Here is a 14,272-nt window from a genome sequence, read left to right on the forward strand (position 1 = left end):
TTAAAAGAGTCAATAAAAACTCCAATTCTATATTGAACAACCAACAGTAATATGTCAGGATGAGAGAGAGTGTGCGAGCTGGCTGCCTGGCTGGGACTGATGCAGTGCAGGCTGGCTGCCTTGACGATAGTAATAAAAAAACAATAGTAAGATGAGTCGACCAAAGCCAACTTCCAATGTATGGTCATTCTTTATTAACTACTCGTCACAAAGCTGTGGCAAAGTTTATGGATGAATTTGCACGGTTAATGGCAGTGGAAAATTTGTGCCAGAACAAGTGTATAATACTGATGAATCTGTCCAATGTTGATGTTGTATGCCACAAAAACTCTTGCCCAAGATATTGCAGAGTCTCCATCGGGAGGTACTTCTGATGTAATCTGATGCAACAATAATAACCTTGTTTGGAGGCATTGATGGTTGTATTATTTCCTGTTTTAAGCTTTGTTCTGCCTTTGATAACATGGCAATATGTATGTGGAATGAGCTGGCAAGACTAGGAGTCAGGTATATATTTACATTGGGAGTTCCCTTATGGGTTAGTTTTTGTCTTCTTGGATTTTCTTTGGTCTGGTAATGGACAGGTCCCAGTGTTGCTGCATTAAAGAGGTTTAACCTGTAGTGCTAGAATAAGGAGAGGTGTTATGTTGTAGTATTACTCAAAAGCACACTTAGTTTAACCAATTTAGAGAGCAAAGACCAATATTTTTTCTTCTAGATATTAATGGAAGCAGACAGGGCATTAGCAGTCCTTCGTAGAGCCCTGAAAAAAGACCGAGGAAATGTACACCTTTACCATCATGTATTTGACATATGTTACCAGCGGCAGCCACTGGATTGCCAAGGAGTATTAGCATCTGTGCTACTGGCTCTTGCCTCAAAAGAACTCTCAATACATGACAAATACTGGTTTGCATATAAGAGAGTTGAGTTTTTGAGAGAGCATGGAGATATAAAAGGGTAAGTTTAAAGTCTGTTCTGCTTCTGTTCCTTGACATTCTGTAATCTCAAAACATATTGCAAAGATTTAGGTGGTGCTCTGACTTTATTAGATATCAGAAGGTAAGCCAATATACTGTTTAAGCATATGATCTTGCGGCTTTGTATTTGTAGAATGTTTTGTTCATTTTGTTCATCTGTTCTTGTCATTTTTCTTCAGTATTATTAATGAATTTCATACATTAAAAAGAAATTGTCCAAAATTACTTGATCTTTTGACATCAGATTGTCATGATCTTTTACTTTCTATTTTGACATATGAAAAATATAATGTATTCTTCTCTTTCACCTCAATTTAGGCTTAGGATGGCAAAACAGGAACTTGCTGAATTGAAGGAGTTGGTTGATAAAGATGCTGTAAACAGAAAAGAAGAGAATGATACTAAAAAGGAGAGTGATGAGACAAAGAAAGAAGAAGATAAGGAGAAAAATGAACCTGAAGCAGAAAGTAAAGGCATGTGTAGTATGTTCACAGTGTTCTGAAATTTTATGTTGTGTAGCACTTGAGAATCAGTTTTGTGTCAATAAGAGCATATTGGAATTTTTTTTTAATGGTGCTTTCATGTTCTACTGTCCCATGAGTCAAGATTTACCTCTGGCAAGGCGGGCAAAGAAGACTAGGGAGGGGTAATGATGACAGCATGTAGTGGTATCGTGGTGATGGTTTGAACCCAGGACTTCTCCACCTCCTTCTTTCCTTCCCCTCCTCCTCTTCTTCCTCTTTCTCATAGATGTGTCTGTAAGTTTGTATATGATATGTTTCACTCTGCTCCCAGGTACTTCAATATATATTGTCACTCACATGTATCCACTTCTTAAATCAGTGTGTTAAAGTGAACATTTTTTTTTTTTTTTTTATACTTTGTCGCTGTCTCCCGCGTTTGCGAGGTAGCGCAAGGAAACAGACGAAAGAAATGGCCCAACCCCCCCCCCCCCATACACATGTACATACACACGTCCACACACGCAAATATACATACCTACACAGCTTTCCATGGTTTACCCCAGACGCTTCACATGCCTTGATTCAATCCACTGACAGCACGTCAACCCCTGTATACCACATCGCTCCAATTCACTCTATTCCTTGCCCTCCTTTCACCCTCCTGCATGTTCAGGCCCCGATCACACAAAATCTTTTTCACTCCATCTCTCCATCTCCAATTTGGTCTCCCTCTTCTCCTCGTTCCCTCCACCTCCGACACATATATCCTTTTGGTCAATCTTTCCTCACTCATTCTCTCCATGTGCCCAAACCATTTCAAAACACCCTCTTCTGCTCTCTCAACCACGCTCTTTTTATTTCCACACATCTCCCTTACCCTTACGTTACTTACTCGATCAAACCACCTCACACCACACATTGTCCTCAAACATCTCATTTCCAGCACATCCATCCTCCTGCGCACAACTCTATCCATAGCCCACGCCTCGCAACCATACAACATTGTTGGAACCACTATTCCCTCAAACATACCCATTTTTGCTTTCCGAGATAATGTTCTCGACTTCCACACATTTTTCAAGGCTCCCAAAATTTTCGCCCCCTCCCCCACCCTATGATCCACTTCCGCTTCCATGGTTCCATCCGCTGCCAGATCCACTCCCAGATATCTAAAACACTTCACTTCCTCCAGTTTTTCTCCATTCAAACTCACCTCCCAATTGACTTGACCCTCAACCCTACTGTACCTAATAACCTTGCTCTTATTCACATTTACTCTTAACTTTCTTCTTTCACACACTTTACCAAACTCAGTCACCAGCTTCTGCAGTTTCTCACATGAATCAGCCACCAGCGCTGTATCATCAGCGAACAACAACTGACTCACTTCCCAAGCTCTCTCATCCCCAACAGACTTCATACTTGCCCCTCTTTCCAGGACTCTTGCATTTACCTCCCTAACAACCCCATCCATAAACAAATTAAACAACCATGGAGACATCACACACCCCTGCCGCAAACCTACATTCACTGAGAACCAATCACTTTCCTCTCTTCCTACACGTACACATGCCTTACATCCTCGATAAAAACTTTTCACTGCTTCTAACAACTTGCCTCCCACACCATATATTCTTAATACCTTCCACAGAGCATCTCTATCAACTCTATCATATGCCTTCTCCAGATCCATAAATGCTACATACAAATCCATTTGCTTTTCTAAGTACTTCTCACATACATTCTTCAAAGCAAACACCTGATCCACACATCCTCTACCACTTCTGAAACCGCACTGCTCTTCCCCAATCTGAACATAGTTATGAGTATTACTATACAAGATTTCTGTTAAACCTAGAAAAATTGTAAGGATTATTATATTGATGTCTGTATTTTTAAGGCTTACAAAAGAGCTTAGTTATGTTGATATCATCATTTATGTCCATAAGAGGCAAGTTGTTAGAAGCAGTGAAAAGTTTTTATCGAGGATGTAAGGCATGTGTATGTGTAGGAAGAGAGGAAAGTGATTGGTTCTCAGTGAATGTAGGTTTGCGGCAGGGGTGTGTGATGTCTCCATGGTTGTTTAATTTGTTTATGGATGGGGTTGTTAGAGAGGTGAATGCAAGAGTTTTGGAAAGAGGGGCAAGTGTGAAGTCTGTTGGGGATGAGAGAGCTTGGGAAGTGAGTCAGTTGTTGTTCGCTGATGATACAGCGCTGGTGGCTGATTCATGTGAGAAACTGCAGAAGCTGGTGACTGAGTTTGGTAAAGTGTGTGAAAGAAGAAAGTTAAGAGTAAATGTGAATAAGAGCAAGGTTATTAGGTACAGTAGGGTTGAGGGTCAAGTCAATTGGGAGGTGAGTTTGAATGGAGAAAAACTGGAGGAAGTGAAGTGTTTTAGATATCTGGGAGTGGATCTGGCAGCGGATGGAACCATGGAAGTGGAAGTGGATCATAGGGTGGGGGAGGGGGCGAAAATTCTGGGGGCCTTGAAGAATGTGTGGAAGTCGAGAACATTATCTCGGAAAGCAAAAATGGGTATGTTTGAAGGAATAGTGGTTCCAACAATGTTGTATGGTTGCGAGGCGTGGGCTATGGATAGAGTTGTGCGCAGGAGGTTGGATGTGCTGGAAATGAGATGTATGAGGACAATGTGTTGTGTGAGGTGGTTTGATCGAGTAAGTAACGTAAGGGTAAGAGAGATGTGTGGAAATAAAAAGAGCGTGGTTGAGAGAGCAGAAGAGGGTGTTTTGAAATGGTTTGGGCACATGGAGAGAATGAGTGAGGAAAGATTGACCAAGAGGATATATGTGTCAGAGGTGGAGGGAACGAGGAGAAGAGGGAGACCAAATTGGAGGTGGAAAGATGGAGTGAAAAAGATTTTGTGTGATCGGGGCCTGAACATGCAGGAGGGTGAAAGGAGGGCAAGGAATAGAGTGAATTGGATCGATGTGGTATACCGGGTTTGACGTGCTGTCAGTGGATGTGAAGCGTCTGGGGTAAACCATGGAAAGCTGTGTAGGTATGTATATTTGCGTGTGTGGACGTATGTATATACATGTGTATGGGGGTGGGTTGGGCCATTTCTTTCGTCTGTTTCCTTGCGCTACCTTGCAAACGCGGGAGAAAAAAAAAAAAAAAAAGTCTCAAGTTTGTCCATGGGTGATCCTGACTTCTGAAAAAGTGTAGAGATGATGAATGTAGAACATACATATTAGTTTAGTCATTTGCAGCTTGTGATACTTGACAGCTCCACACACTGCATAATACATATGTACTGTTTACTTGTTCTCTCAGAGCTGGTACTGGTTTGCTCAGAAATTTAGACCAGCCTTTCTAAGAAATACTAAAGAACCTGTTATAACTGAATCAGTATGTTTAGAGCTTTCCTTTGGTCTTTTTCAGGGCAAGGATAAAGCCAGTAACACTGTTGCAGCTTTGAAAATCAGTTATTTTTACACTTAATTGGGTTGCTTTGTGGACAGTATGGTTCTGTAACATATCTGTATGAAAACTCTGTTCCCAGCAGTAGATTTGGTATCAAGAAGGAGAGTTATTGAAGTTCATGCAATGTCTAGACACTGATTTTTTTATATTATGTCTGAGTGAGGCTCCAGTCATGGACAAAAGTCTACATCAAGGCAAGGCATAAATTGAAATATAGAGAGGGTTATGAAAGGGAAAAAGAAAAGACAAGGGAGAGTATTTACGAAATATGCAGAAAGTGAAAAACCTTTCTTTTAATATGTGCCAGGTCATAGTTTTGGGAAAGACCTGAGAGAGTTGAGAGTTGCAAAGCTTTCAGGTGTAGGGAAATAAACAGTCATCAAAATGACCCACTCTTGAGTTGCCAATGGTCACACAGTAATCCTGTGATGCAGCAGTTTTCTGAGTATTGCTTGGTCAAGCTAGTCGATGGGGGCACACAAGCAACCAGCTCTCATGAGCAGAAACCAAAGTAGCGCAAGTGGGTCAAGTTTTTTATGGTAGCTCAGGAGAGTTTATGAGTTGGACTGCTTTCAACTCAACTTTGTCAAGTAATTACATAGAACTAGAACCACCCCAAATCTGAGAGCAGTACTCCATATGAGGATCCTTTGTGTAGATGGAGTAACTGTTCAGAAGAAAAATAATTTTTACATCTAAACAGGACTCCCAGTTTCTTAGAGGCAGACTTTGCTATTTCTGTAGTGTGTGGTTTCCAAGAAAGAGTTGATATTCCAGTAATGCCAAGTATGTTTACTGTGTCTGGAGGTAGAATTACAGAACCATCAAAGGAGAGAGGAAAGTTGTGAGGAATATTTGTTTGAGAGATGGGTAGAAACTGTCTTGGAGGCATTAAACTTGACCAAATTTCATCAACCCCACAGAGATATTTTATTCAAAGTATGAGGTTTTTGAGAAAGTTGTGTTGAGACGAGATGCAGATTGAGTGAGAGAATAAGGAGCAGAATTGAAAAATATGGAGGAATGCATTGTTGAGTTGTCAGCATATGAGTGCATTTGGTTGTTTAAGGAAGAGAGGAAATCATTGATAAAGAGGAGAAAAAGTGTAGGAGACAGGACAGAACCTTGAGGGACACCTCTGTTGATGGAGAAAGGGAGTGAGGCTGATCCATCAACAACCATGGAGATAGATCCACCAAAGAGAAAGCTAGATGTGAGGGAGTAAAGTGATGGAGGGAAGCCAAAATAGGGGAGCTTAGAGATGAGATCTCGATGCCAGTGTGTGTCAAGAACTTTGGATATGTCAAGGGCAACTGCATAGGCTTCCCCAGAATGTTTCAGGGATGATGACCAGCCATTAGTAAGATAGGAAAGACTATCACTAGTGGATCTTTCCTTGTGGAAGCCATACTGGTGATCAGAGAGGAGCTTGTGAGATTTAAGATGTCAGATGTTATGGGAGTTGATGAGGGATTCAAAGACTTTGGAAATGGTAGATGTCAAAGTAACATGATGATAGTTTGCTTGGCCAGAATGACACCCTTCTTAGGAATGAAATGTATCAATGCATGCTTCCAAGAAGAAGGGAAAGGTCTGGTTTTTAAACAGAAACAGAAAAGGGAAACAAGCACAGGTTCAAGTTCAGGTGCACTCTATTTCAGCACATGGGATTGGATGCAATCTGGACCATAAGCTTTGTTTGTGTCTAGAGAGTGAAGTGCTTTTTGGGCAGCCCAAAAAGAGATTATGAGGAGGGGCATAGGAGCACTAGGGGGTGAAGTTATGTTATCTAAGATTGAGTTAGAGGAGAAATGGAAAGCAAAGAGAGTTGCTTTGTCTTTGGAAGAGACAGCTGCAGTACCATAAGAATGGAAAAGTTAAGGAAAATCAAGTTAGAGGAGAAACAGGAACCAAAGGGAGTTGCTTTGTCTATAGGAGAGACCTATAGTAACCTCAGAACAAAAAAAGTGAAGGAATGGTAGAGTGACAGAAGGTGTTAGCGATGCTTTTAGCTAAAAACCATGAAGATCTGTCAATGGAAGATGGAGAGAGGTTGTCGCACTTCCTTTGCCTTATTGTTAATATATTTGCAGTGATAATGGGCTGTGATAAATGCTGAATGGGATTCTGAGGAAAGAGAGTTTTTCCAAGCCCAAAATGCATGATCCCTTGCCTGAATAGCCACAGGGTATAAGTGCTTCCATTGCTACAACAATAATCTCTGCTATGCATTTGGTGGAGACAAAAGCATCATCACATAGGAAAGTTAGATAGGAATTTTTGTAAGTTATTCCAGTCATCTTTGTTGAGTTGCCAACATGTATGCTTAGAAGGGGCTACCGGAGGAAGAGGTGTCATTGAAATAGGTACATTTATGAGAATGTGGCCCAATGAACCAATTGGAGGTTAGATTATTTAGTTACAGTGGGATGGACTAAAAGTGAAAAATAGATCCAGAATATTAGAAGAGTGATCACAGTGGTTAGGAATATGGGTAGGGTGGAAGATGATTTGCTTTAGATCATTGAGAATGGGAAATATGAGGGCCTCAATACCCCCATCATCCATATGGAAGGAATTTAGCCATTCCCTGTAAGGAATGTTGAAATCCCTGAGTAGAGGATCTCTGCCTGTGGATGAGAGTATGCCACAGTCTCATGGCAGGAGTTTAGATAGTTGAAGGAAGCTATAAAATTCTGTAGAATTAGGAGAGCAATAGGTTAAGCAGAGGAAAAGCTTGTTAGTTGGGATTCAGTCCTTGAGCCAGATACTTCAGAGGACTCAAGGTTCTAGAGGCATGCAGCAGGTGTGTTGGTGATGGAAAAAGCAGACACCACCTTTGAACCAGAATCATGAGTGGAGATTATAGTTGGATATGCAAAAGAGGCTAGTGAGAACATTGGACGACTGGGTCTCAGAGAGAAGAAAGTTAATAGGAGACTTACTAGACAGATGGTGTTCAGCAGAAGAGAAGTTACTAGAGAGACCACAAATGTTGGTGTATTGAATACAAAGAGTGGATGGTCTCTCAAAGGGAAAGATCATGGGAGGATCTGGTATTGCTGTTATCTGAGCCTCCCTCTTGGCAGTATTATCAGGTGGAAACCCAGAAATTCTTAGCACGTACTGAAGTTGGAAGGTGATCCATTATGGTAATAGTTATTCAGAACAAGAGTTTCTTGCCAAATACAGTATTGAGGTCGTCGATTTTAGGAGTACTGTTCTTTTGCATTCATTCTAGGGTTTACATTCATGAAATAGACAAGTATAAGTGAATGTAGTTTGACCCTTTTACTACAGCCTATCATTAAGATGTTGGCTTCCAAAAAGTATCATTTCTCTGTTAAAAAATGAAAGTACTCCTTTTAGCATTTTACCTATTTTTCTGGTATGAAAAATCAGGTTATGAGTTGCCTTACTGGTGTTCCTAGGTTGACAGATCCAGCTTTTTGTGGAAGGATGACAACGATCAAAGAAAAAGGGTCAGAAAGGAGAATTCAGCCCCACCAGTATGTTTTGAAATCTCATGTATTAACTCATTTTCTTCTTGCAAACAAGAACATGGGCTTTTTCTTTTTGGGACAATGTCTTAGAACCCATGGTTACCTGGTCTTAGAGGAAAAATGTCACTCAGAACAGGAATAGCAAATATTTCACTTGACGTTAAAATAGCGAGCAAAATTGCATCTTTCCACTCAGTACCACAGGGTAACTAAGGCAGGAAATTTGTTGTTCAGCTTCTAAAACACTACTGTGCTGCCAAACATTAGATATCCCTCCTTAGGATTTGTTACACAAATGAAACCAGATGCATGAAAGCATTATTTTTTGCAAAGTCTGTACGAGCTGTTGTAGGACATTTTGGAGTGCCATATAACCCATCAAGAGAATGAATCAAATTTATGGCTGTTGTATGGCTTCATATATTAAGAACCATTTGGCTACTGGTGTGGATGGGCAGTGCTTTCTGTGATTCCTTTTGTTATCCACAAGTTAATTCTTGTATCCCACTGCTACAAATGTGTGTGCAGGGCATGATATAGCCACCCCGTAGCATTTGCAATTACCTCTTTGTAATCATATATTTGTAGTGGAAAGGAAGTTTGTTTTACACTCCTGGGACCCCTAGCTCTTGAACTTTCTATTCTGTTATACATCTTTAATTTTTGTGTGCTGTCTGCATTTAAGTATGTTCTCAGTCATTCATCCACTTATACTATAAAAGTACTTTTTCATGTCTTTTCTAGCTTGATTTCATGTCTTTTCTAGCTTGATTTCATGTTATGTCCTCTGGTTGCTCTCCCTCCTTACATCTCTTGAAAAATGTTTTCTGTCCACTTTGTTAAATTGTTTTGAAATCGTAAAAGTTGTGATCAGGTCATTCTTCACTCCTCTCTCTTCCAAGATGGACAAATTTAAAGCTTTTATCTTTTCTCTTTGCTTTTTTTTTTTTCATCCTTGATTGCCTTTACCCACTTTAGCAAGGTAGCTCTTGGAACAGACAAAAAGAAAGGCCACTTCCATCACATCCCTTCTCAATCTGTATACATGATACACCAAAACCATAGCTCCATATCTACTACTAGGCCCCATAGACCTTTCCATATTTTACCCAAGACACTTCACATGATCTGATTCTGTCCATTGACAGCACATAGACCCAAGTATACAACACCATTCCATTTCATTCTATCCTGTTCCATTTCATTCTATCCTGTTCACACTTTCACCCTTCTGCAAGTTCAGGCCATATTGCTCAAAATCTATTTCACTCCATCCTTCCATATCCAGTTTGGTCTCACTGTTCTCATTGTTGCCTGTACTTCTGATGCATATATCCTCTTTGTCTCATCCTTTCCTCATTCATTCTCTTCATCCATCTAAACCAGTTCAGCACACCCTCATCTGCTCTGTGAAGTACACTCTTTTTATTACCACACATCTCTCTTACTTTCATGACTTACTTGATCAAACCACCTCACTCCACATATTGTCCTTAAACATTTCATTTCCAACACATCCACCCTCCTTCGTACACCCTTTTTCTGTTGCCCATTTGTTGCATTCAGATAACATTGTAAGGACAATATTCCTTCAATCGTACCCATTTTTGCCCTCGATGTTTTCTTTTTCCACACATTCTTCGTTGATTCCAAAATTTTCGTCCCCCTCCTCCAGCCCACGATTCACTTCTGCTTCCTTGGTTTCATTCACTGCCATGTCCACCCCAGATATCTAAAACTCTTCACTTCACTTCCTTCAATTTTTCTCCATTTAAACTCACACCCCAATTAATGTGCCTCTTATCCCTGCTGAACTTATTAACCATCCTTTTATTCACTTTTACTCTCATCTTTCTCCTTTTACACACTCTTTCAAGCTCATTTGCCAACTTTTGCAGAGTCTCACTCGAAGTTGCCACCAGTGTGATATCATGGTCAAATAACAACCAATTAACTGCCCATGCCCTCTCATTCCCCACTGATTGCATACTCTCCCCTCACTCCAAGACTCTCGCTTTTGCCTTCCTTGCCACCCCATCCATAAACGCTTTGGACAACCATGATGGTATCACACAACCATTTTGCAGATCAGCCTTCACTTGGAACCATTCACCTTCCTCTTTTCCTACTTGTGTACAAGCCTTACACCCATGCTAAAAACTTCTCTGTATCTAGCAGCTTACCTCCCATGCCATATATTCTAAGACCTTCCACAAAACATCTCTATCAACCCTATCATATGCCTTCTCCAGATCTGTGAATGCCATTTACAGCTGTATGTGTTTCTGTAAATATTTCTCTGACCCATTCTTTAAAACAAACACCTAATTCACTTGTCCTCCACCACTTTAAATCTACACTGCTTCTTAATTTTCTGCTTTGTACATACCTTCACCCTCACAATCAGTTCCCTCCCAAGCAACTTACCAGGTATGTTGAACAGACTTATACCTTTTTTAAAGTGGCATCTGCTAGTCATCAGGCACCTCACCATAATCCATACATTGAAAAATCCTTACCAGCCAGTCAGTAACACTGTCACCCCCTTTCATATTAAATTCAACAGCAGTGCCATCCACTCCAGCTGCCTTGCTGCATTTCATCTCCCATAAGGCTTCCACCACCTCTTCTCTCTTCACCAAACCACTCTCCGTGACTCTCTTCACATACCACCCCTACCCAAACACCCTACATTTGCCACTTTTGTCATCAAGCTCATTTAACAGTCCTTCAAAAACTCACTCCATCTCCTCATGTCATCATTACCTGTTATCACTTCCACTTTTGCCTTCTTCACCAATGTTCCCATTTGTTCTCTTGTCTTTTGCACATTATTTACTTCCTTCCAAAACATCTTAATATCCTTAAAGCTTACTGATACTTTCTCACACCAACTCTCATTTGCCCTCTTTTTCAACCCTCTTTACCTCCTACTGCTATCTCTTATACATTCCCAATCATTTGCATTCCTTCCTTGTAAGTACCACTCAAATATCTTTTACTTTTTCACCAGCAACATTAATGCTCCATTTCAGTACTCACAATGCATTCTGATCTGCCCACCACCCACATTTTTGCATGCCACTTGCATCTCTTGCACATGCCAGCTCTATTTAGTTTATTTATTTATTTTGCTTTGTCGCGTTAGCGAGGTAGCGCAAAGGAAACAGACGAAAGAATGGCCCAACCCACCCGTATACACATGTATATACATACACGTCCACACATGCAAATATACATACCTATACATCTCAACGTATACATGTATATACACACACAGACATATACATATATACACGTGTACATAATTCATACTGTCTGGCTTTATTCATTCCCATCGCCACCCTGCCATACATGTAATAACAACCCCCTCCCCCCCTCATGTGTGCGAGGTAGTGCTAGGAAAAGACAACAAAGGCCCCATTCATTCACACTCAGTCTCTAGCTGTCATGTAATAATGCACCGAAACCACAGCTCCCTTTCCACATCCAGGCCCCACAGAACTTTCCATGGTTTACCCCAGACGCTTCACATGCTCTGGTTCAATCCATTGACAGCACGTCGACCCCAGTATACCACATCGTTCCAATTCACTCTATTCCTTGCACGCCTTTCACCCTCCTGCATGTTCAGGCCCAGATCACTCAAAATCTTTTTCACTCCATCTTTCCACCTCCAATTTGGTCTCCCACTTCTCCTCGTTCCCTCCACCTCCGACACATGTATCCTCTTGGTCAGTCTTTCCTCACTCATTCTCTCCATGTGAGCAGACTATTTCAAAACACCCTCTTCTGCTCTCTCAACCACACTCTTTTTATTTCCACACCTCTCTCTTACCCTTACATTACTTACTCGATCAAACCACCTCACACCACATATTGTCCTCAAACATCTCATTTCCAGCACATCCACCCTCCTCTGCAAAAATCTATCCATAGCCCACGCCTCGCAGCCATACAACATTGTTGGAACCATTATTCCTTCAAACATACCCATTTTTGCTTTCCGAGATAATGTTCTCGACTTCCAAACATTCTTCAAGGCTCCTATAATTTTCGCCCCCCTCCCCCACCCTATGATTCACTTCAGCTTCCATGGTTCCATCAGCTGCCAGATCCACTCCCAGATATCTAAAACACTTTACTTCCTCCAGTTTTTCTCCATTCAAACTTACCTCCCAATTGACTTGACCCTCAACCCTACTGTACCAAATAACCTTGCTCTTATTCACATTTACTCTTAACTTTCTTCTTTCACACACTTTACCAAACTCAGTCACCAGCTTCTGCAGTTTCTCACATGAATCAGCCACCAGCGCTGTACCATCAGTGAACAACAACTGACTCACTTCCCAAGCTCTCTCATCCCCAACAGACTGCATACTTGCCCATCTTTCCAAAACTCTTGCATTCACCTCCCTAACAACCCCATCCATAAACAAATTAAACAACCATGGAGACATCACACACCCCTGCCGCAAACCTACATTTACTGAGAACCAATCACTTTCCTCTCTTCCTACACGTACACATGCCTTACATCCTCGATAAAAACTTTTCACTGCTTCTAACAACTTGCCTCCCACACCATATATTCTTAATACCTTCCACAGAGCATCTCTATCAACTCTATCGTATGCCATCTCCAGATCCGTAAATGCTACATACAAAACCATTTGCTTTTCTAAGTATTTCTCACATACATTCTTCAAAGCAAACACCTGATCCACACATCCTCTACCACTTCTGAAACCACACTGCTCTTCCCCAATCTCAATCAATACCCTCCCATATAATTTACCAGGAATACTCAACAAACTTATACCTCTGTAATTTGAGCACTTACTCTTATCCCCTTTGCCTTTGTACATTGGCACTATGCAAGCATTCCACCAGTCCTCAGGCACCTCACCATGAATCATACATACATTGAATAACCTTACCAACCAGTCAACAATACAGTCACCCCCTTTTTAGTAAATTCCACTGCAATACCATCCAAACCTGCTGCCTTGCCGGCTTTCATCTTCCGCAAAGCTTTTACTACCTCTTCTCTTTTTACCAAATTATTTTCCCTAACCCTCTCACTTTGCACACCACCTCGACCAAAGCACCCTATATCTGCCACTCTATCATCAAACACATTCAACAAACCTTCAAAATACTCACTCCATCTCCTTTTCACATCACCACTACTTGTTATCACCTTCCCATTAGCCCCCTTCACTGAAGTTCCCATTTGCTCCCTTGTCTTATGCACGTTATTTACCTCCTTCCAAAACATCTTTTTATTCTTCCTAAAATTTAATGATACTCTCTCACCCCAACTCTAATTTGCCCTCTTTTTCACCTCTTTCACCTTTCTCTTGACCTCCTGCCTCTTTCTTTTATACATCTCCCACTCATTTGCATTTTTTCCCTGCAAAAATCATCCAAATGCCTGTCTCTTCTCCTTCACTAATGATCTTACTTCTTCTTCCCACCACTCGCTACCCTTTCTAATCAACCCACCTCCCATGCTTCTCATGCCACAAGCATCTTTTGCGCAAGCCATCACTGATTCCCTAAATACATCCCATTCCTCCCCCACTCCCCTTACCTCCTTTGTTCTCACCTTTTTCCATTCTGTACTCAGCCTCTCCTGGTACTTCCTCACAAAAGTCTCCTTCCCAAGCTCACTTACTCCCCAACATTTTCTCTTGTTTTCTGAAAACCCCTACAAATCTTCACCTTCGCCTCCATAATATAATGATCAGACATCCCTTCAGTTGCACCTCTCAGCACATTAACATCCAAAAGTCTCTCTTTCGCGCGCCTATCAACACGTAATCCAATAACGCTCTCTGGCCATCTCTCCTACTTACATACGTATACTTATGT

General features: G+C 41.1%; 1 protein-coding gene across 1 annotated transcript in view; it reads left to right on the plus strand.

The window, feature by feature from the left end:
• LOC139763342 (uncharacterized) overlaps positions 1-14,272 on the plus strand; it is a 305,437-nt gene that overhangs the window by 167,757 nt on the left and 123,408 nt on the right. Inside the window, exons 12-13 of the mRNA XM_071689364.1 lie at positions 719-960; positions 1,299-1,453. Of these exons, the coding sequence (XP_071545465.1) occupies positions 719-960; positions 1,299-1,453 (397 nt within the window). The remainder of the gene's footprint in view (positions 1-718; positions 961-1,298; positions 1,454-14,272) is intronic.

Source organism: Panulirus ornatus, chromosome 46, assembly GCF_036320965.1.
Source record: "Panulirus ornatus isolate Po-2019 chromosome 46, ASM3632096v1, whole genome shotgun sequence".
Lineage (NCBI taxonomy): Eukaryota > Metazoa > Arthropoda > Malacostraca > Decapoda > Palinuridae > Panulirus > Panulirus ornatus.